General features: G+C 47.6%; 8 protein-coding genes across 8 annotated transcripts; 3 read left to right on the forward strand and 5 right to left on the reverse strand.

Annotated features, from left to right (window-relative positions):
• Positions 1-113: 113 nt before the first annotated feature.
• Positions 114-1,802, reverse strand: FSST1_008576 (general substrate transporter; the record flags this gene model as incomplete). The annotated part of the gene is made up of 3 exons (XM_083225471.1): positions 114-1,255; positions 1,314-1,493; positions 1,589-1,802. 3 exons carry the CDS (start codon positions 1,800-1,802, stop codon positions 114-116), a joined length of 1,536 nt encoding a protein of 511 aa, XP_083084537.1.
• Positions 1,803-2,394: 592 nt separating this feature from the next.
• Positions 2,395-4,899, forward strand: FSST1_008577 (glycoside hydrolase superfamily; the record flags this gene model as incomplete). The annotated part of the gene is made up of 1 exon (XM_083225472.1): positions 2,395-4,899. The coding sequence occupies one exon, from the start codon at positions 2,395-2,397 to the stop codon at positions 4,897-4,899; it is 2,505 nt and encodes an 834-aa protein (XP_083084538.1).
• Positions 4,900-4,939: 40 nt separating this feature from the next.
• FSST1_008578 (transcription factor domain-containing protein) lies at positions 4,940-7,442 on the reverse strand (the record flags this gene model as incomplete). Its single annotated transcript, XM_083225473.1, has 4 exons — positions 4,940-5,196; positions 5,262-5,465; positions 5,520-7,129; positions 7,183-7,442. The coding sequence occupies 4 exons, from the start codon at positions 7,440-7,442 to the stop codon at positions 4,940-4,942; spliced, it is 2,331 nt and encodes a 776-aa protein (XP_083084539.1).
• A 495-nt stretch (positions 7,443-7,937) lies between these two features.
• FSST1_008579 (uncharacterized protein) lies at positions 7,938-9,807 on the forward strand (the record flags this gene model as incomplete). The annotated part of the gene is made up of 8 exons (XM_083225474.1): positions 7,938-8,066; positions 8,122-8,314; positions 8,363-8,471; positions 8,521-8,617; positions 8,676-8,710; positions 8,768-9,387; positions 9,444-9,616; positions 9,664-9,807. 8 exons carry the CDS (start codon positions 7,938-7,940, stop codon positions 9,805-9,807), a joined length of 1,500 nt encoding a protein of 499 aa, XP_083084540.1.
• Positions 9,808-10,106: 299 nt separating this feature from the next.
• On the reverse strand, positions 10,107-11,962 carry FSST1_008580 (thiamine pyrophosphate enzyme, N-terminal TPP binding domain-containing protein; the record flags this gene model as incomplete). The annotated part of the gene is made up of 3 exons (XM_083225475.1): positions 10,107-11,490; positions 11,542-11,907; positions 11,955-11,962. The coding sequence occupies 3 exons, from the start codon at positions 11,960-11,962 to the stop codon at positions 10,107-10,109; spliced, it is 1,758 nt and encodes a 585-aa protein (XP_083084541.1).
• A 1,229-nt stretch (positions 11,963-13,191) lies between these two features.
• Positions 13,192-14,953, forward strand: FSST1_008581 (major facilitator superfamily domain-containing protein; the record flags this gene model as incomplete). The annotated part of the gene is made up of 6 exons (XM_083225476.1): positions 13,192-13,375; positions 13,443-13,528; positions 13,589-13,769; positions 13,827-13,986; positions 14,041-14,299; positions 14,363-14,953. The coding sequence occupies 6 exons, from the start codon at positions 13,192-13,194 to the stop codon at positions 14,951-14,953; spliced, it is 1,461 nt and encodes a 486-aa protein (XP_083084542.1).
• Positions 14,954-15,067: 114 nt separating this feature from the next.
• Positions 15,068-16,832, reverse strand: FSST1_008582 (retinal pigment epithelial membrane protein-domain-containing protein; the record flags this gene model as incomplete). Its single annotated transcript, XM_083225477.1, has 5 exons — positions 15,068-15,724; positions 15,817-15,930; positions 16,006-16,382; positions 16,446-16,569; positions 16,626-16,832. 5 exons carry the CDS (start codon positions 16,830-16,832, stop codon positions 15,068-15,070), a joined length of 1,479 nt encoding a protein of 492 aa, XP_083084543.1.
• A 777-nt stretch (positions 16,833-17,609) lies between these two features.
• Positions 17,610-20,397, reverse strand: FSST1_008583 (c6 zinc finger domain-containing protein; the record flags this gene model as incomplete). The annotated part of the gene is made up of 8 exons (XM_083225478.1): positions 17,610-18,076; positions 18,133-18,617; positions 18,665-18,805; positions 18,906-19,098; positions 19,159-19,665; positions 19,739-20,028; positions 20,119-20,219; positions 20,281-20,397. The coding sequence occupies 8 exons, from the start codon at positions 20,395-20,397 to the stop codon at positions 17,610-17,612; spliced, it is 2,301 nt and encodes a 766-aa protein (XP_083084544.1).
• Between the last annotated feature and the right edge of the window lie 218 nt (positions 20,398-20,615).

Consider the following 20,615-nt stretch of genomic DNA (forward strand, 5'->3'; position numbering starts at 1 on the left):
ATAAGTCTAATTGAGACCCTTTTCCTTATCGGAGCATAGCTTTCAAAATAATCTGAATCTTGTCCAGGACTCTGAGACTGTATTGCGGAATGAGGGATTGTTGTAGCACTTATCTAGTACTTTGCCGATGCGTCTTTCTTGAGATCGATATCCTCAGAGACAACGGAACCATCTTGACCATCGAAAACAGCAGCGATGGCCTCAAGACTAGGTCCCTTGGTCTCGATGAAGAACTTCCACACAACTGCAAGTTCGACAGCCAACCAGGCGACATAAACAAAGTAGAACTTCCAGGCCAGAGCCTGAAGCCCAATAGGGTTGACCATTGTGTTGATGAAGTTGCTAGCCTTGCCAAAGAACATGAGAAGCGAGAAACCCTTAGCTCGGATAGGGTAAGGAAGGATCTCGACGGGGTAAGAGTAGAGAAGAGCGTTGAAGGCCAAGTTGTAGAAGAAGTAGAAGAGGAAGAGCGTGGCAATGACGGCTTTGCCAGCAGCGGTGTTGTGATCTTCATTGAACAGACCTGCGCATAGGGTCTGCGAAGCAAATATACCAAGCATACCCCCCACAGAGATAAGGAATTGTGTACGACGCTTCATGTAAGCAGTGAGGAAGGCGGAGGCTACCGAGGTAAGCCAGTTGAAGATCATGAGGCAGCCGTTGAGAATGTTGCGCTCTCGAGCATCGGTCACGCCGACAGTTTCGAGAACTCGGATCAGGTAGTAAGAAACGAGACCGTTGCCTGACCATTGACTGAAGCATCCAAGACAGACCAGAATAAATACCCGCTTTCGGTTACCGGGAGACTTGAAAAGTTCCTTCCAACCAGTCTCATTACTGACCTCAGCTTCAATAACGTTTCGCATCTGGATGAACTCGAGCTTGACCAATTCATCGTCCTCATTTCCGTTGGCATGCCACTTGACCAACATAGCCTTGGCCTCTTCACTTCGACCGTTGGCAATAAGCCATCTAGGGGACTCTGGAAGGAAAAAGACGAAAGAGATCGGGAACAAAGCGGGAGCAGCTTGAAGCAGAGAGGGAATCCTCCACGACCACTCGCTAGGAATGGTGAAGGTACCGAAGGTGACCCAGGCGGCGAGAATAGCACCGATATACCATGATGTTTGATACAAGGAGGTGATGACTTGCCGTTCCTTGGGATGAGCGAGCTCTCCGATGAGCATGGGGGCGTATGCGTTCGCAAAGACAAGACCAAAGCCGATGATGAAGCGGGAGGCGAGAAACATGGCAACTATAAGACGTAAGTGATTGGGGATGATAGAGAAGAAGTGGGATAGAAAGCGGCTTACAATGAACGGAGGCACCCTGGATCACAGCACCAATGATCATGATGACTGCGCCAACAAAGATACCCATGCGACGTCCGTAGCGGTCACCAACAAGACTGATGAAAGGTGTTGCGACGACGCATCCGAGAGGGAGAATAGCCGACATAATACCAAGAAGGGCACCGCGAGGTTGTCCAAAGTCTGATCAACAAGTTAGCATCGCCCAAGACCTGTCAAGTTTTATGATGACTTTCATTCATCCCAAGATGGCACAGCTTGGAGGCCAGACATCATACTGGCATCGAATCCAAGAGTGATGGCGGCAAACAAACATGTTGGGATAATAAGAAGATACAACTGGAAAAGGCTCTTGTTCTTGTAGAATGGGGGAGCAGCAGCCACAAGGTCTTGGATTCTTTGGTCGAGATCAACAATTTCGTTGACGGGGACATGACCAGCGTTCTCAGCCATAGCCACGTCTGTATTTGTATCTAGACTTTTCCTGTCCATGTTTAACGAGTAATAAGGGTGTAAGAAGGGAAATGAGAATTGAAGGATGCACCTGATGTTGTCGGTTACTATTCGAGATTTCTGAATTAAGTTTGATGCGGGTGTTGTCAGTTATTTAAAACGGTCAATGGAACTACACTAGGTATTGGAACCTTGGCCTGGACCACCCCTCGTCGAACTGTCTAGATTAGCTCAGTCAGCATAAGGTAAATTGTATGCAAAATAAAGAATACTGCAACCTTGGAACCGATAATGCGGGGATCCCGAGAAAACAAAACTCGCATTGACTAACCGTATGACCCCATGGGGCTTGCAATACCCGCAAACTATGACCACTGAAGATCAGTAAGGGTTGAGAGTTGAAGGTTAGCGGATGCTTCCCGAAAGCATCTTGATTCTGGTTCTGACTCGAGCACCGGCTGCTTCCCGAACGTTTCTCCACCATGGAAACTCCTCGTTCTCCGCTTCCAAGTTCCAACATGTCGGCTGTCGTTTCGGCGAAGGATAATGACCCAGTCAAATCATTGACATAAGAAAAGAGAGTCTACTTTCTACTTGATGTCAACAAGTTAGCTGACATTCACCACTTATCATGACAGAATCCCAATCCACTGTCGACCTCGTTTCCAAGCTCACTGTCGAGGAGAAGGTCTCTCTCCTTGCAGCTGTTGACTGGTGGCGTACACCCACTATCAAAAGAGACGACGTCTTTATACCTCACATCAAAACGAGCGATGGACCCAATGGTGCACGAGGTGAGAGCTATGTAAGTGGTATTACCGCTGCATGCTTCCCTTGCTCAACTGCCCTGGAAGCTTCATTTGACCAAGATCAAGCGTACCGCATGGGAGAGGAGATCGCAAAGGAGACAATCACAAAGTCTGCCAATGTCTTACTAGCACCAACTATGAACATAATCCGATCTCCTCTCGGTGGACGTAACTATGAGACTTACTCAGAGGACCCCTACCTAATTGGTACTCTGGCCTCTGCCTTTGTTCGTGGTTGCCAAAGTCAAGGGATCGCAGCTACGCCAAAGCACTTTGTCGCCAATGACTCAGAAAAGTCCAGAACCAAGATGACATCAAACATCGATATGCAGACCCTACGTGAAATTTACTTGCTGCCTTTCCAGCTTGTGCTTCGCGATTCGGACCCTTGGTGCTTCATGACTTCATACAACCGCCTCAACGGGGAGTATTGTGCAGACAGCCATTGGCTCTTGGAGGAAGTCCTGCGCAAGGAATGGGGCTTCCCCGGCCTGGTCATATCCGACTGGATGGGAACCTACTCAACCGCCAAATCACTAAATGCAGGCATGGATGTTGAGATGCCTGGCCCAACAAGATGGCGGGGGAAGAAGCTTCTAGCCGAGATAGAAGCAGGGAACGTGTCTACTGAAGTGCTCGATAAGAGTGTCGGCAGAGTTATAGACTTGGCAAAGAAAACGGGCCGTTTCGATGATCCTGTCGAGAAACCCGAGCGTTCTGTTGAGGATCCAGCTCGAATTGAGTACATCACAGCTGTTGCAGCCGATGGCATGGTTCTGTTAAAAAACGACAACAACGTTCTTCCGTTATCAGCACAAGATTCTGTTGCTGTAATTGGCCATTTCGCCACGAATCCAAGTATTGGCGGTGGTGGCAGCGCAAAGGTTCTAGCACAGCATATCATCTCACCGCACCAAGGTCTTGAATCGCGAGGGGTCTCTTGTCGATTTGCCCCAGGTGTTCCTGTCTTTGGAGCCTTGCCTCATGCTGTGCCGGGCTCAATTTCAGAAGTCCGACTAAGATGGTTTAACGGTTCGGTGGTCGGAGATAATCTTACCCATGAACAGACCATCGCACTTCCCGAGTACATGATTAAGGAGGCTTGGCCTGACTATCTCAGCAAGGATTACTGTAGCAGCATGTCTTTCACTCTAACACCAACGGCAAGCGGTGATCATACCTTCTCTGTCATTACTACCGGTAAGGCTGATGTCCTTGTTAATGGCGAAAAGGTGTTCCACCGTCCGCAGGAACCAGTTATGTTGCCAGAGTCCTTTTATTTCTACAAGGCCAAGATTGAACGTCGTTTTACCTTCAACATGACTGCAGGCCGGGAATACAAGGTCGACTTACAATCTTGGGCCACAGACAAGAATGTTCTCTCCAAAATTGGTGGAACAATGTTTCAGGGAGCCTCACTTCGGTTCATGGAATATGTGGATATTCCCAGAGCCATTAATGATGCGGCTGATGCGGCAGGTTCCTCCGATGTTGCAGTCGTCTTTGTTGGTACAACCAACGAGATAGAATCGGAAGGTTACGATCGCGATACGATGGACCTGACCTCTGTCCAGTATGATCTGATTGCCGCTGTTGTGGCTCGCAACCCAAAGACTGTGGTTGTCAACCTCTCTGGGTCTCCTGTTACAGTATCTCCTTTCATCGACCGAGTTCCCACCTTCCTTCAGGCATGGTTCGCTGGCCAAGAATGTGGTCATGCCATAGCTCGTATTCTTCTTGGAGATGTCAACCCATCAGGACGACTACCCATGTCTTGGCCACGAAAGAACGAAGATAATCCAGCTTATCCCAACTTCCCCTGCAACGACGATCTTGTTTTGAACTATGAAGAGCGTCTCAAGGTCGGCTATCGCTTTTACGATGACAAGTCAGCACCCAGGCCGCAGTTCCATTTCGGGGAAGGTCTCTCCTACACGACCTTTGCGCTGAAGGGACAGCCTAGCTTCACCTCATGCTTTAGTAGCACAGAGGAGATAGCAGTGTCAGTATCAACTCAAGTTGAGAACACAGGTAATAGGGACGGCAAACAAGTGATCCAGTTATATGTCACTCTGCCTCCTTGCGACGGAACTCATCGCCCCTTCAGGGAGCTCAAAGCATACAATAAGGTGCTTGTATCCGCTGGTCAGACCAAAAACGTCATGTTCAAGCTTGATAAGTACGCCTTTAGCTACTTCGACATAACGGAAGGAAAATGGAAGATTCCAGGAGGGGAGTTCTTGATACATCTGGCCTTCAGCTCTGTTGAGGTTCTCGAGACTTTGTCTGTTACAAATGCAACATCACATTTGTGGACAGGGCTGTAATACAACGAACCGGCTGCTCTCAATAGTCTGTTATCTGTATTTATGTAGACCAACCAGATAGAGGAAAGATAGATTCGTCGCCAAATCCGAAACCACCATAAGTGGGCATATTACCCTCAAGACTCCAGTCCCAATTGTCTTGGAACAACAGCGACATGAGCTCTCCTTGTACTGCTTGGTCTTCCGTAGATGGAGCCAAAGCTCCATTCTGATTCAAGTCTACATATGGAGCATCACCAGGACCGGTAGATGGCCATCGGGAAGCCACTCTCGTTGCTTCTCCTGAGTTGCGTATTGCTTCGCATGGTCTGTCAGCCTGCATTGATCAAGAGTCGTTGGATCGAATAGATATAAGAACTTACAGAAGTTTGTAGAGCGGGCTTGTCCTTTCAACTGAAGCAACTGGTCGAGATATCCCTTTATACGGGCATTCTCCCGTCCGATAAGCCGTAGCAGCATGGTGGTATTCTCCCATGTGGCATCAAGTTGGGCTTGATTGAAATGTTTACTACCAGCAGTCTGAGCAGATTCGGCGAGAATGATTATACCGCCGCACGTCATAAGATCTAGCATTATGTCAGTGAACAAAGCACCAAAGATCTGGAATTATAGGAGCATACAGAATAGACTGAACCACCATGCACCAGTGGCATCGTCCTGTCTCGCAGATAGCAGAGAAACTGACAAGTCATAAGCGGTTTTGACACACGTTGTAGCACACTGAGACTGGAATGCTGCTTGTAGCGTGTTGACTTCAGGCCCATCGTCGCCCAGACCAGACCCTGTCTCTGTGTCTTGGCCTTGGAACGCGCGTCTTACAGATGAGCAGTAAGAACTGAAGCTGGGTCTGTACAGTAAAATTTTGAGGTGAAGAAATCTTGCATGAAGAACATTTCGCTGTCTCCTAAGGACATGGTCTCGATGAGTGAGTGCGCCTTGTGACTCTGACCCACGGTCCCACCATCTCAGGGCGTCAACCAGAGATGTACTAAACTCCTCAAGGACGCCTTCCAGGCGGACCAGGGTGCTAAAGTCGGACGGAGAACTCTGCCAGTAGACGGACGAAAGGATCTTGCCTAGTACTTTGGCTAGCCGTATGTTTTCTACCATGAACAGATTTTGTGATATGGTACCTTCAGGTTGGCGGCAGCACGCAGTTTCACCAGTGATGAAGTCATCATCAACGGCGGATGGGATGAGAACATCGTCTGTCATTTCCAGGACTGGAGGTCTGCCTAATGTCATGCAAATGGTCATTTCCATTTGCAAACACCCGTACCAGACCCTACGACGTACTTCATTTTCCAGATTCGATCGTTTGCCGGCATATCTTTCGGTGTGAAGACCTAACCCAACAGCGATCCGACAAGCTAACCCGACGAGATTATAACATCTTGTAGGGTACTCACTTGATATGGCGAATTGCGAAGCAAGAAGCAACGCTTGAACATGGGATAAATCGCCTTTGTCGAGGATATCAACCTGTAATAGATTCCTCATGCGCGAACTGAAGTTTGCTGACGCAATTTCCTTTTGGGGAAAGTCTGAGAACTCACAGCCAAGAGCAAACATGGCATTGAGAGCACAAAAGAAAGATGACTCGGAGCATCGTTCGCCCCCAAGACCGATGTCTCCTGACTCACTAGTCTGAGGACTTGGGTAAGCACTTGGTTCCCACAGTGTTTCATATCGCTTCTTGAAGCTAACAGAGTGTGTCCAAGGGTAGAAGATGTGAACACTGTTGAAATACAGGTCAAGGATTCTGTCAGCAACTTGTCGTGGAGGAAGGGCAAAGTCAGGCGAACACAATGCCGCCGTAGATAGACCCGACACGGATATCGAGGTAGATGTCTTTGTTCTATCGCCAATCGGAGCTGAGTTTCGAGATTGAGGGTGGGAAACCTCACGTAGCAACGAATGAACCGACGATTGACCAAAGAATCCATCCTCCTGGCCACTCTGGGTTAGAGTCGTAGCCCCCATAGCACTCACAGGACTGGGTCCACCTGCCTCGGGCACTCTGACAGAGACCCCTGCACTTGTACCAGTAGCGGCACGGGTGGTACCCGAGGCTATGCCTGTTGCACCTAAAGCTGTTGGTGGCCCGTCTCTGGGGCTCCTTGACTCCCTCAAGTCGGCGGCGGCGATAGCATTGACTTCTGCTTCTCTTCGAAACTGATCTATAACTTCTTGCATATCTGTAACTTGCTTCTGCAGCGACACGATGTATCTAAGAAGGGTTACCACTTTAACTCAATTGATTCGATCATGGCAATGGCCTACTCCTGTTCGCTCAGGTGCTTGGCTGTTCCTGTAATAACAGTGTACATACACCGAGTAGAAGGCTCTCCACGTTTGCTGCAGGGGCTACAGATGGGTTTAGAGCCATCGCACTTGACCTTTCGCTCCCGACAATTGTCGCATGCTAATGCAACTCTTTTCCGCTTCGTGGGGCGACTTGAACCCGAGACCGAGATTGTGCTGTCGGCATCTTGCATCGACAATTCAGGATCCGTGGTAACGTCTATCGTATCAGACGGCATTGCGTTGGCTGAACAGTACCCGGAGAACAGAGATTATTTGGACGAGAGGGTGGAGGGGGAGATTGATCTTTTCACGGGCTGTACCCGAACCCAGCCACTAGTTCTATCGGCTTTCGGCTTTCGACCATCCGGGAACCATCCGTGCCAGTTTCCATTCCTTGCCTCATCCGGTACAGTCCCAATCTTGCTGTACGGTTATCCTTCAGTAGTCCGGGCCCAATAATTACTGCGGAATTGACCTGCTATCTATCCAGGCGATGGTCATCTTGCCGTTTAATCCTTCACTTTGCAGCACAATCCAATTCTTCCCCACCAGTTGCCACCATGCTGAAGTCTTCGATCCGCCCTCTGTCACGGCAAGCGAGAAGGCTAATCACCTCAACGATCTCTCGCCTACCAGCACGGTCAATCAATGCCTTCCATAGTAGTGGGAGTAGGCAACAGAATGAATCCAAAAGTCATAATAATCATGAACGTCAATCAAGAAAGCCCATCATGCTGGCTTCCACGCTATCTGCAACAGTAACCACCGTTGCAGGAGGGTTCCTTTTGTCGATTATGGGTTACGGCAGCAAGGGAGATGAGACTGACTCAACATATGCAACCCGAGAACAGATGGAACTGGTGAGTGCAACTAACTTTCAATTGACTACTTAGTTTGATTCGCTAATATCTGTAGGCCGTCGAAGAAATCAGGCAGGCACTCGGAGAAGATGCCGTGAGCATTGAGGATGAAATTTTATATTCTCACGGCTATTCTGACTGGTCTACTATTAATATTGACAGACTACCTGTTGCAGTCACATTCCCCACATCAACAGAGGAGGTCGCAATCATTGCCAGAATCTGTCATAAAAGGCGCGTTCCTATGAGTGAGTATTCGAAACTTGACGGCAAGAACTGAGCTGATACGGAAAAAGTCCCATATTCGGGTGGCTCGAGTGTTGAGGGCCACTTCTCAGCTCCATTCGGTGGCGTGAGCGTTGATTTTGTTAACATGAACCAGATTCTGCAGGTTCATGCAGACGAGTAAGTTTATTGCAAAACTCAGAGTAGTAGATGCTAAGACTTATCTTAGTCTCAACGTTGTCGTCCAGCCATCTGTGCCGTGGATGGATCTAAATGAGAAGATCAAAGATACTGGTCTTTTCTTCCCAATTGATCCGGGTCCATCTGTAAGTGTTTTCCCTGTGTGTTTACTGCTCGAACAGATAATCTGATTCACCAAATAAGGCACAAATCGGTGGTATGATCGGTACCAACTGCAGGTAAGGGGTCCTTATCAACAGGTATTCACCTCGTCTCATACAACTAACACGTTCCAGCGGCACCAACGCTGTGAAATATGGCACAATGAAAGATTGGGTGGTGAACCTCACAGTAGTCCTGAGCGACGGAACTATTCTAAAAACTCGCAGAAGACCGCGAAAGTCATCAGCTGGTTACAACCTCAATTCAATCTTTGTTGGGTCCGAGGGAACCTTGGGCTTCGTAACCGAGGCTACTCTCAAACTCGCCCCGATCCCAGAAAATACCGGCATTGCGGTCGTCACCTTTCCTACCGTCAAGGCTGCTGCGAGTATGGCAATTGAAGTCATCCGTCGGGGCGTACCCATCAGCGCCGTTGAGATTCTTGATGAGGTTCTCATGAGTGTGATCAACAAAATGGGTGCCACTTCTAGAAATTGGAGTGAAGTTCCTACATTGTTCTTCAAGTTCAGCGGCAGTGATGCCGTTGTCAAGGACAGTATCGCTCGTGTGCAAGGTATGTCGAAGAATCACCAGGTGAAAAGCTTTCTCTTCGAAAGCGATCCGGATAAGCAGAAAGCTTTGTGGTCAGCTCGCAAAGAAGCACTATGGAGTATGATGGCACTAAGAGAGACAGATGGACATGTATGGTCTACGGATGTGGCAGTGCCATTGTCTCGAGTGTCGGAGCTGATAGGTATATTGTGATCTACATTGTGACTACGAAGCACCCCTGACTAACAACACTTGTAGATATATCGAAGAAAGACCTTGTTGAGCTTGGCCTATTTGGAAGCATTTTGGGTCACATTGGTGATGGTAATTTTCACGAGACAATTCTTTTCGAAGACAAGCAGCGTGACGAAGTCGAGAAGTGTGTCGATAAGATGGTTTTTCGCGCTCTGGAAATGGATGGCACATGCACGGTAGGCTTCCCCTTACCCACAATAGCTTCCGGTTCTAACATTACAAGGGCGAGCATGGTATCGGTCTAGGGAAGAAGGATTTCCTGAGAGAGGAGGTTGGTGAAGCACCCATTCAGGTGATGAGGGCAATTAAAACGAGTTTAGACCCGCATTGGTTGATGAACCCTGGAAAGATCTTTGATCGGAAATGAACAGCAGCATAGCCATAAGAAACTTTTATTTAAATGCATGCTAGCGGCTTCCGTCATGGTTCAGTGAGACGCTTGGTAGTATCAACGTAAAATTAACCTATATTTGTTTGCGTCTGACGTTATGTCTCCTTAATGTACTTTGGATTGAGGAAGTGTTGAGAGTCCCAAAGACTTCGTATCAACAATGTCAACCCACCGTCATGAGCTATTCCCCCATGTCACATGCAAGGCTGACAACGAGAAACATACTATGTCTCAATGCAGTTTATAACTAATATCCTCAATTTCTATGTTTACGTCTATATAGCAACATCTAATACCGCCGAAACACCCCGGTCGAGACTCTCGACAGCCCCCTCAAGGGCCTCCAAGAACTCGGCTGAATTAGCTGCTCGAGCACCAAATATTAGCCCATTACTAGAAGCCTTGGCAATGCCAGCATAGTCTGGACTCGGCGCAAACGAGATATTGAGCTCCTCCTTCGTCGCTCGTGAAGCAGGCCCATCGGGGTGTACAAGAAGCATAGACCTCCGTGGCGCGTTCCAGCCAAGGTTGTTGAGAACGATGGTGAGGATTGGGATTCCGTAGCGTGCGGAGATCCAGTACACGCTTGATGGGACGCTGAACATATAGGATCCATCACCAACAATCTGCACTACGTATCGCTTACGCTTGCCAGGAACCAGGGCATCAGCGGCGTCTGCGGCAAGCTTGATCCCCAACGCACCACCACCGCTCCAACCGAGACCTCCGCCTCCACAGTGAATCCACTGTCCTGGAATGGTTGCTCGGATCTGATCCGCGACAAAAATGGCATTTGTAATCGCCTCCACAGCCCAGATTGTGTCTTGGGGCAGCCTTTGGCGCAGCGTGGCGCAAACATAGTCGGTCGTGAGGTTACCTGAGTCCAGGGGCCTAGATCGCTCATCGAGGGTCCGAATGCGCTCTCTGTACGAGTTTGATAGGTCATGGGCACGGCGGTCAAACTTAACGCTCGACAGCTTCTCTGCGAGGTTGTTTTGTAGATACTCGGTGATTTGCTTCAGGGCCAACTCAGCATCCACGCGGTACCTCTGTTCAGCATCGATGTAGAAAACTAACATTGACTCTTTGAGAGGATCGACGTCGAGGTGGAAGATTCTTGCTGAGCTTTTAGGCTTGCACAGCTTGTTAATCCACGGAACATCGCAGTCAAGGATAAGAAAGACGTCTGCATTCTCAATGGCGGAATCGACTCCATACTTCATACCTAACCAGCCTGGATGATCCGCTGGGAAACACATATCCGAGCAACCTGTATCAAGGACGCGAAGACCCTTGACAGTATTGGCTAGTGATACAAGGGGCTCGACCGCCGCATGATTGCGGCCGGTGAAGCCTACGATGACAAGTGGGTCAGAGGCGTTGACCAGGGCGTCGGCGATCTCTCGGACAGCCTCTTGTGGAAGAGCAGATGGAGAAACGGGCTTCCAATAAGCCGGGTTGATAGAATACGGCTCGATGGTCTCCTCCATCACCTCGCGGGCGCCCATCAAGTAGGAAGGCCCCTGTGGGTGACTGGTAGCTAGTTGGATAGCACGTCGAACCATCTGTTTGACATTCTTGCCAGTTTTGATCTCTCCAGTGTACCGGCAGTACTGAGAAACGATCTGCTTCTGATCAGGCACATCCTGAATCCAGTGACTAAGAGTATGAATGTTAGACTGAGCCAAAACTCAAGTATGTTCCACTTACATGAACTCCGTTCTTGACCCGATAACCTCTCCCTCAATAGTGTAAGGCGAAAGGCCAGCAAAAATAAGCACAGGGGCGCGTCCCATGGCTGCATTATGGATAGCAGCCGCTAGAGCTGACGTTCCAACATCCACATGCACAATGACACATTGGGCCTCTCCGCTCAGTCTTGCATATCCATCAGCCATGGACAGGGCCACCATCTCATTCGGACATGTGATGATCTTGGGGAAGGTATCCGGCATTTCCTTCTGGCCCTTGACCATGGCCTCCAAGATACTAGGGTGGTCCGAACCCAAGTTGACGAAGCAATTCTTGACCCCAGCCTCAACCAAGGCCTCGAAGAAGGCGAAAGACGTGGTGTACCTGGCAATCGACGTTAGCAGCTAATTCTGAGTTGAGATTCTTGACACACATACATGATGGACCTTTGTTAGAATAGGTTCTCGGTGTGTCTGTTTCTAAGTAGTAGTTGGAGTACAGCACAATTACAGTGAATTTATGTTGACTGTTAATTGTCTCAAACGTTGTTATTCTTCCGCGACTTCCTACCGCTAGGTTGTCGAACGGAACGTATCCGAGGCGGAGTAACCCTTGTCGCGGTTACTGCCCGATAGCGGGGAAAATGGCACTGGCAACTAAGTCGGCAAATATAGCAATGGATCCCTCCACTAAGATGAGACAAGACTACCATTGCTCATACTTTCACCCTTTTGTTGAAGAAGAAAAATGAGATTCCTCTAGCTCTAACTCGAGATGTGATACAGAGTATTTGATTCACTAGACACACTAGAATAGGGAATTAGAATGAACTCATCATCATAAACAACATCAAGCAGCCATCATATTACAAATAACTGTATCATAGGTAGATATGGCTTCTTGAGTGACAGTGTCTTTTTTACCTATGTCTACTTGTTTTGGACTATTCATCCAGCCAGATATGTATATCATTCTCATCTTGAAAGCCCCACGGGAACCTGCACGTGTCCAACAAGTAGTCATGAGCATTTTGCCTTCCAAGCTACCGTAACGCTTGCGGCCCATTCCCCTATCTCCTCATCCTAGACAGGTGAGATGACTCAATGACCCTCTTCCCCGGGATTATTTCTCCATACCCCGCAGTTGAATCTGGGGGCGACACTATTTCCAGATCTCCCAAGGTAAATATACCCAGCTTTAGTGCGGAGACCATCCTAAATGCTTCAAAGAAAGCGGTATGGCGAGCATGGAAGTTGTATCAATTCAGTAACAATTACCTTAATAGTATGTAAATGGTTAATCGAGTGACTTCCGTAGTGTTTTTTGATGGATGTATTACATCCTTCTTGGAATAAGTTTGGTCATGCAATGAGCACCACAAAGTGTCTACTCAACTACGTGCCATTTTGTTGCTCGGGCCCTTGCCGGGATACAATGTACTGAAACAACGTATGTAGTTATGGCTACGGATGGACTGCACTCCTTTCGTCCAGCCACAAAAACCGTGCCCACAACATGGGAAGGAAACTAATCAGATTGCGAATGTGAAGCTAGTCGCCAAGGCGGGTTTCAACATAAGTAGCCAACTCCCACTACCTTTTTCTCCAGATCATTCAGTGGTTACGAGGAATAGCAACGCCAACACACCTTTTTACTCTCTAATATATCATGGCTGATCTCACCGAGAAGACCACGGCCGAGCATGCCTCATTGAAGGGCGCTGAGTCTGCCATCGAGCAACTCACCGAGGACCCTGTGGCTACAAAAAAGCTCCTGCGGAAATTGGATCTTCATTTGCTTCCTCCTCTCATGGTAATTTACTTCCTTTCTTTTATGGACAGGACCAATATTGGTATGTAGACTCTTGGAGATGCCTTTGATGAGAACAAATGGGTTGACAGAGAGGCTCCTATTACCAGGCAATGCAAAGATCCAGGGAATGACCGAGACCCTCAGCATGACTGGAAATTATTATAACACGGCACTGTTTGTCTTCTTTATTCCAGTATGAAAATATCAATGGGGTGCCCATAAGAGATGTTCAACTAACGGTATTCACAACCAGTACATTATTTTCGAGGTTCCATCCAACATCATCATCAAGAAGATTTCTCCATCCCTTTGGCTTTCTTCTATTACAACACTTTGGGGAATCTCAACTGTCGGTATGGGTCTTGTCCATAATGTTGAGGGGCTCATCGCTTGTCGAGTCTTGTTGGGGTTCTTCGAAGCCGGTATCGTTCCAGGTATGTCATCTCCGAACCCAGTCTATCGACAATCATATTCAGCTAATGCTTGATAAGGCTGCATCTACTTGATTAGCATGTACTATAAGCGTTATGAAGTTCAGTGGCGAATGTCCATCTTCTTTAGTGCCAGTATTCTAGCAGGTGCTTTCTCTGGCCTTTTGGCGTTCGCTATTGCCAAGATGCACGATGTTGGAGGGCTTGAGGCCTGGCGATGGTATGTCATGATCTAACTTAAGCGAATATATATCTAATAACACGTTGGGGATAGGATTTTCATCCTCGAGGGTCTCCTCACTGTCGTCGTCGGTGTTGTTGCGAAGTGGTGGATCCCTGACTGGCCTGAAGCAGCCAGCTTTCTTAATGAGGAAGAAAGAAGCAGACTTGTCGCACGTTTAGTTGTGGACTCTGGTGATGCTAAGATGGACCATCTCAACAAGGCAGCCTGGAAGAGAATACTGTCTGATTGGAAGATCTATCTTGGTACACTCGCATACTTTGGTATCCTCAACAACGGCTATGTTGGATCGGTAAGCAAAGCGACATTTTGCCTGGCATGATGATGAGGCAACAGCTAACGCTTGATCTCTTAGTTCTTTATCCCCACTATCCTCAGAGAGATGGGATACGTTGCCGAGCGCGCTCAACTTCTGACAATCCCGGTGTACCTTGTCGCAGCTATTGGATGCTTGACTGCAGCATTCCTTGCTGACAAGCTCCGTCACCGATACAGCTTTACCATGATTGGAGTTTTGGTGACTACCGTTGGTTACATTCTCCTTCTTCAACAAAACCATGTGCCTACTGCCGCCCGATACTTCTCCCTGTTTCTGCTTGTTACTGGCGGCTACATTACACAACCCGTCCTTCTCGGCTGGCTATCCAATACCATGAGCGGCCACTACAAGAGATCAATCTCATCCGCTGTACAAATCGGCTTTGGTAATATTGGAGGCATTGTGGCCTCAAACGTATTTTTGACCCAGGAAGCTCCACAGTACTGGACTGGCTTAGGTGTTAGTCTTGGTATGGTATGGGTGTGCGGGATCAGCTGTACTCTCTTCTATTTCCTGGCTATCAGGGAAAATAAGAAGAGAGATCGGGGCGAGAGGGATCATAGACTTCAGGGTCCAGATGCTATGAACTTGGGTGACGACCATCCTCACTGGAGGTATACCACTTGAAATCCGGATCTGAGAAGCTTCAGCTGTAGATACCTATCAGATTCTTGTCTGCCTAAGATGTCACATTGATCTTCCTTCGATGTCTCTAGTATTTCATTAATTTAATATCTTAAGTTATCTAGACAATTCTTTTCCGTCTACCCAGTTCCCATGGAGTCCTGCCCTCAGCCTAATATTCAGTTTAACTATTGCCCGTACAATAGAAAAATCACAAGTATCAACTATGTGCAGCTCGCTTGACATGGTGGAGTAGTTGTTGACCAAAACAATAACGAAGCCATCACCCTCAGGCGCATCGTCTGATCGAGGTACAAAGATGGGTTCTTGTACCATATGTGTTTTACCCGGAAAGTACACTTCCAACTTTCCAGTTTGGTGATTGAGATGACCCAGGGAGTTATACAAAGGGTGACCACCGCCTAACACGGGAGCAATAATAGCAAAGTCCGTTCCAAGCTTTGGATCCATCATGTCAAAGAAGCTATGGTTGTGAGGCCGCATGGAGACTCGGTCGTCGATCCTCGGGAATTCCATATCGCATTCGGAGATAATCTCGTGAGCTGGGAGATCAAGGTCTGATGTGGTGGGGTCCACGGTGAATCGCACGTATTTGGCATGGATGTCATGAGGCTCGGGGGCGTTTCCATCCCGATCGGGCCACCAGAAGAAAACATTTTTATCGGTGAGAGGAAGATCAAAGACGATATTGCCATCAGGAAGTTCGTACGCATTCGTTGTATGACCAGGAAAGGCATTCGGTGCCTTGAGCCACTGTAAAAAGAACGCATCAGCACTGAAGCAATTCTAGGCATCAACGGCCTGCATGCGAGGCCATGGTCGACCAACAAGAAACATTTACTTACCTTTACATCTGACCCCTTTGCCCCTCGTCTTGGCAAGAGCCCTATATAAAAAGGGCAATTCGGATCCCATTGCCAATGTTCTCCACCTTGCTTGAGTCGATCGATATCACAGATCTGAGGAATTATCGGAAAGAGTACCTGTGGCTGTTAATCACGGAAAGACATGCAACTTTACATTTGACGACTCACCCAATTCTTTGTGACAGCGAAATCGTGAATCATTCCAACAACAGGTGATACCAACCACACAGTCTGGTTGAAAGTGCCGTCAGGGTCGATAGAATAGTAACAAATGTCTGGGGTGCCATCACCCTTGGCTTCGTAGCCGAAGCAAACTAGCTCTCCAGTTTTAGGATCAAGCTTCGGATGAGCAGTAAAGGTAACACTAGGTAATTGCCCATTAAAGTCATGCAAACCAAACGTCTCGAGTGTGATAGGATCCATTGCGAATGGTGGCGCATCCTCTTTTATGGCCAAAAGAACCTTGTTGAAGTAGAAGATGTTGGTGTTTGCTGTAGTGCGGACCTTGAATTCGACTGCGTCGGTGTATTTATTTCGATACTTGCCTATTGATCAAGTCAACGTTAGTATCGCAAATTGCTCCTGCCAATCTCAGCTCGTAGACGTACCGCCGAGAGCTCGTTTTGCCTCCCTTTCTCGTAGGAACTTTTCAGTACGAACATATCGTTGCTGAAAGTGAACGTTTCCATCGGTAAACCGGAAAGCACTGACATTGCCATCTCCATTGAACCACTAAGCACATATTAATTCCAGTCTGTATCATGCAATTGTTCAACGAATATTCCTACAGGGTCGTTGTCGACAAAAGGAGGAAATTGCGGATCAGGCATGACCCTATAAAAGGTCCCATCGAGCTCTTCGGGTATGTTACCTTGGACTTCTAAAAAGTTAATTTCTCCTTCGAAGCGACAAGGCTTCATGAATCCCGAAAATTGAGGGTCATTGGAGAAGACATTGCTCCGGTTGGTAGAGATACCGCGGTAGTGGCCAGCCATGTTGAGTTTAGCGCTTGGGGATGATATGAGTCTTGGTGGTAGATGTCGTTTGACAGATATGGGCAATTGGATGAGCTTAGTCTAGTTAAGTATTAGAATCTTAATTAGGCCGCCGAAAGATCGGCTGTGGTACCGATGTTCCCCCGCCTCGTTCGACAATTTGTAGTGAGACTCGGATGTTCGTCTATGAGGCCAAGTTCCGCTGACAAAGCACATCCATTATTGACAAAGTTTAAGTTGATACAAGGTCAAGTGTGCATCAGTATCCGAGTTGTGACATCAGACTCATCATTATAAGTGTCATCAGCCAAACAACGACAGCACCTGGCTCATGCTATCCTCACATCAGACACCGCAACCCTGCCTGTTTTGCCTTTACCACTGACCTTCTACGAAACTTTTACAATGCGGATAGCCCACATCAGGACCCTAGAGAGCAACAGTCTGTAGATAGAAGGCATGTTCTTGACTCTGATGAACAGGCTATAAGGGAATGATGGACAAAACCAAAGCAAACACGGGAGGTAATAGATTAACATCAACCGCGCCGTAGAAGTTCTATTGCTGTTCTTCGAGGATAATTTCAGGAGGATAGAAGATTGCATTAGTAGGGAAATCTACTCCGCAGTGTCGGGACAACTAAACCCAATGCTTGTGTAGTCTTTCATGACCCGGCCCAAGCAGACACATCTTATGACCCTGTACTACCTGTCTTCCAGAACCGAACAAGCCATTGTTTTCTAGGCTAGCTCTTGGCTGATTTATAGCTTTTGAAACCTATTGAACCCGCTCAAACCATTTCTGAATGTCACTAGCGAAGAACTGACCCAACTCAAGTTCGTCTCCAAACCCAAGGTCGGAAGTATCCCATGAGGGCATAGTAGAGATCAGGTCTGTATCAAGATCAAAACAATCAACGTTTTCAGCAGAGTGTGGCTCCAAATATTGGCTCGGGGGCCTGAGGCTGTGGGAAGGCTTCGGTTCTGCTTCATAGAGATTGAGATCGGTGGCCATATAACGAAAAGAACGAGACGTACCCCAAGTGTTGACTATTCTCACAAGCTGTTGTAAGAATCTTACACAACGCAAGACGATCGGGTTATGGCTGCTGAGTTGTAACAACGCCTCGTATCCCTGGTTCAAAGACCTTTTAGCCCGGTCATGTCGATTCTCGGCGTCTGACTCCTCTACAAGGTCCTGGTTAACCAGCAAACCTCCGAACACTGCCAGAGCCGCACTGAATGCTATAATTTGTTAAGTGATCCCATCGACTATGGTGGAAGAAACCAATGGAACTAACTATAGTAAAGAGTAAACCACCAAGCACCAATAAGATGGCGCCCATGATCTGGTCTCATCAATGTGGTGTGTATAATATCTAGGATATTTTGTGCGACCTGGATGAAAGCTCTGTCAAAACTAGCTTGCATGTTGTTTACAGACCGTGAGTTGCGATTTGGTATCTTTGATCCTTTATGAAAGGCACTCAGCGATCGAATGAATGTCGGACGGTGAAGGAGAAGCTGGGTATTGAGATATCTCAGTGTCAAGATAACCCTAAAGCGTTCGACCGTAGTATTTTGTGCCTCTGTACCCGTAAGATGTGACAACTCGTCGGCACTGCAGGGGCGTAGTTGCTGGGGTAAGTTATCCTGCCAGTCTGACAGCTCCTGCTCAAACTGGATGATAGCCGTCATAGTAATAGTGTCTGATGCTTGTTCGTCACACCCAAGATTGTTTCCATAAAGGGCCGTTATTACCTTCCCTATAATCCTATAGAGCAATCTGTAACGGTCAGTACTTGAAATCATCCATGGCCATGAGAGATATACATTGAGGCATTGTAAAACTCAGTGCTGAGGTATTGAACTTGCTCAGAGACCGAAGTGTACAAGAGGAGATGGTGGGGTAGATCTAGACGGATATAGTCTTCTGGTATGGCACATGGACGTCCAAAAGTTAAGCTTAGACTCCTACCGAGATTAATTAGCTTCGGCTCAACAGCATGTCTACTTTGTCGATCCCGGGTTATAAACCAATCGAACTCGTAGGAACTTTCGCAAATATACAAACCTATCAAGTAAGATACACCCAAACCAAGTCCGCTTCCTGATCTCCTGCTGAACTGGGTTAAATTTTGATGCGATGTCCCGCGAATGAAGCCCAATGGACATGGCAGCTTTGACAGCAAGACCGTGTATAGTCCAAGTTTGAACAGATTTATGCGTTCCTTGCAGATACTGGCTAGTTAAAAGAAGATATTGAACTGGCTCTGGTTAGCTATGCGGTGCTCAAGATATCCCAACAACCCAAGACAAGAACCCACCTATCTCAAGCGTGGTACCTCTGAGCATTTGCGCCTGGCATAGCTCTTGAGCTCGGCGATAAAAGACATCAGATTGCTCGAAATGAGATTCGCTTCCGGTGTCCTCCCAACACGATGTGCAAGTAGCCATGGCCAAAATCATGTTGAGTAAGCCTAACCAGGTCCTACTAACATTACTTCGGAAGCCACTTGCTCGAAACTGATGGTATGTATCAAGAAACTCTTGCTCATGGATGTACGGGAACAGAATCCCCGTGTTTGTAAAATATGCATTGATGAGCCTCTGCATTTCGTGGTCAGGGGGCAAACGGTTGGCATCTACCTTGGAAATGTCGTCTGAGCCTCCCAGCGAAGCTGTGTTCTGCTTGTTGGAGCTGCTCACAAGACCACCCTCATAGGTACTATGCTCTGATACTGAGGTAACGGGTGATTGGTCATTGATCAACTGCTTTCTTTTGTCTACTGCTCGTAAAATGTGCCGCATAAAAGCAATGTTTGATGATGGGCCTATGGAAGCACAATAAAGAATTAGATATGGCTGTGCCGTGTAAACATGCAATCGGGTCTTGAATGTACTTACCAAAAAAGCCACAATCTTGCTCATCAACGAATGACACTGCCATGCCATCTGTCATGCTTTGACTGGTGGAGCTTTCATTGATGCCCTCAATATTTATAACAACATCGTCATTGACAGTTATATCATCATCTGATACCCCATTTTCTTGTTGACGTTCGTCAGCAGCTGAATGTTTATCGTGCAAGGTTAAGGGCTTTGGTTGTGTCTTTTCCAGGCGATTGAGTCTGTTATTGTGGTTTTCCAGACTGGCCTCAAGCAATTTGACCTTATGCTCTAATGTAGCGAATAAACTAAGAAAAGACGGCGATCAGTAGGTAGGCTGCTATCCCAAGTTGCCTGCGGTTTAGGGTAGGTAAACTGGGAGTCTGGAAGCATCTTACTCCTTGGGTATTAAAAGGTTGGCAGACGTCTCCTGCTGCTCGTACGTACACTCAAATCCAAGCTTGTCGCACGTGTCGCATTTTGGGCGCCCTCCGTTGCACTGTGGTTTTCCTGTTACTCACAACTGCCATCAAGTCAATCGGGTCAGAGCATGTACGTACCCTTGATTTGCGGATTCTACATGCCGAACACGCCAACGCGATTCGGCGCCTCTTAGGTACAGGCTGGTTGGCATTGTCCTTGCTAGATCTGGGTGGGGACTCTTGGCCAGATTCCATGGCAAATGTGTTGTGTTGTGTTGAGTATGGGTTGACAATTAGATAGTCGGGGCAACGTTGGGAGAGCCGGTTCTTGTACGCATTCAGGTCCTGTTGGACATTCCCCACCTTCACTGCCGAGACCAGGGTTACTCATCCACTGTTCCGCAAAAGGCCTGGTCAAGTTGAGCCCACCAACCAGATACACAGCGTATTCTTTTAACTTTGTCAGGGTCACT

This window comes from Fusarium sambucinum, chromosome II (genome assembly GCF_050947815.1).
Source record: "Fusarium sambucinum isolate potato_lamoka chromosome II, whole genome shotgun sequence".
Classification (NCBI taxonomy): Eukaryota; Fungi; Ascomycota; class Sordariomycetes; order Hypocreales; family Nectriaceae; genus Fusarium; species Fusarium sambucinum.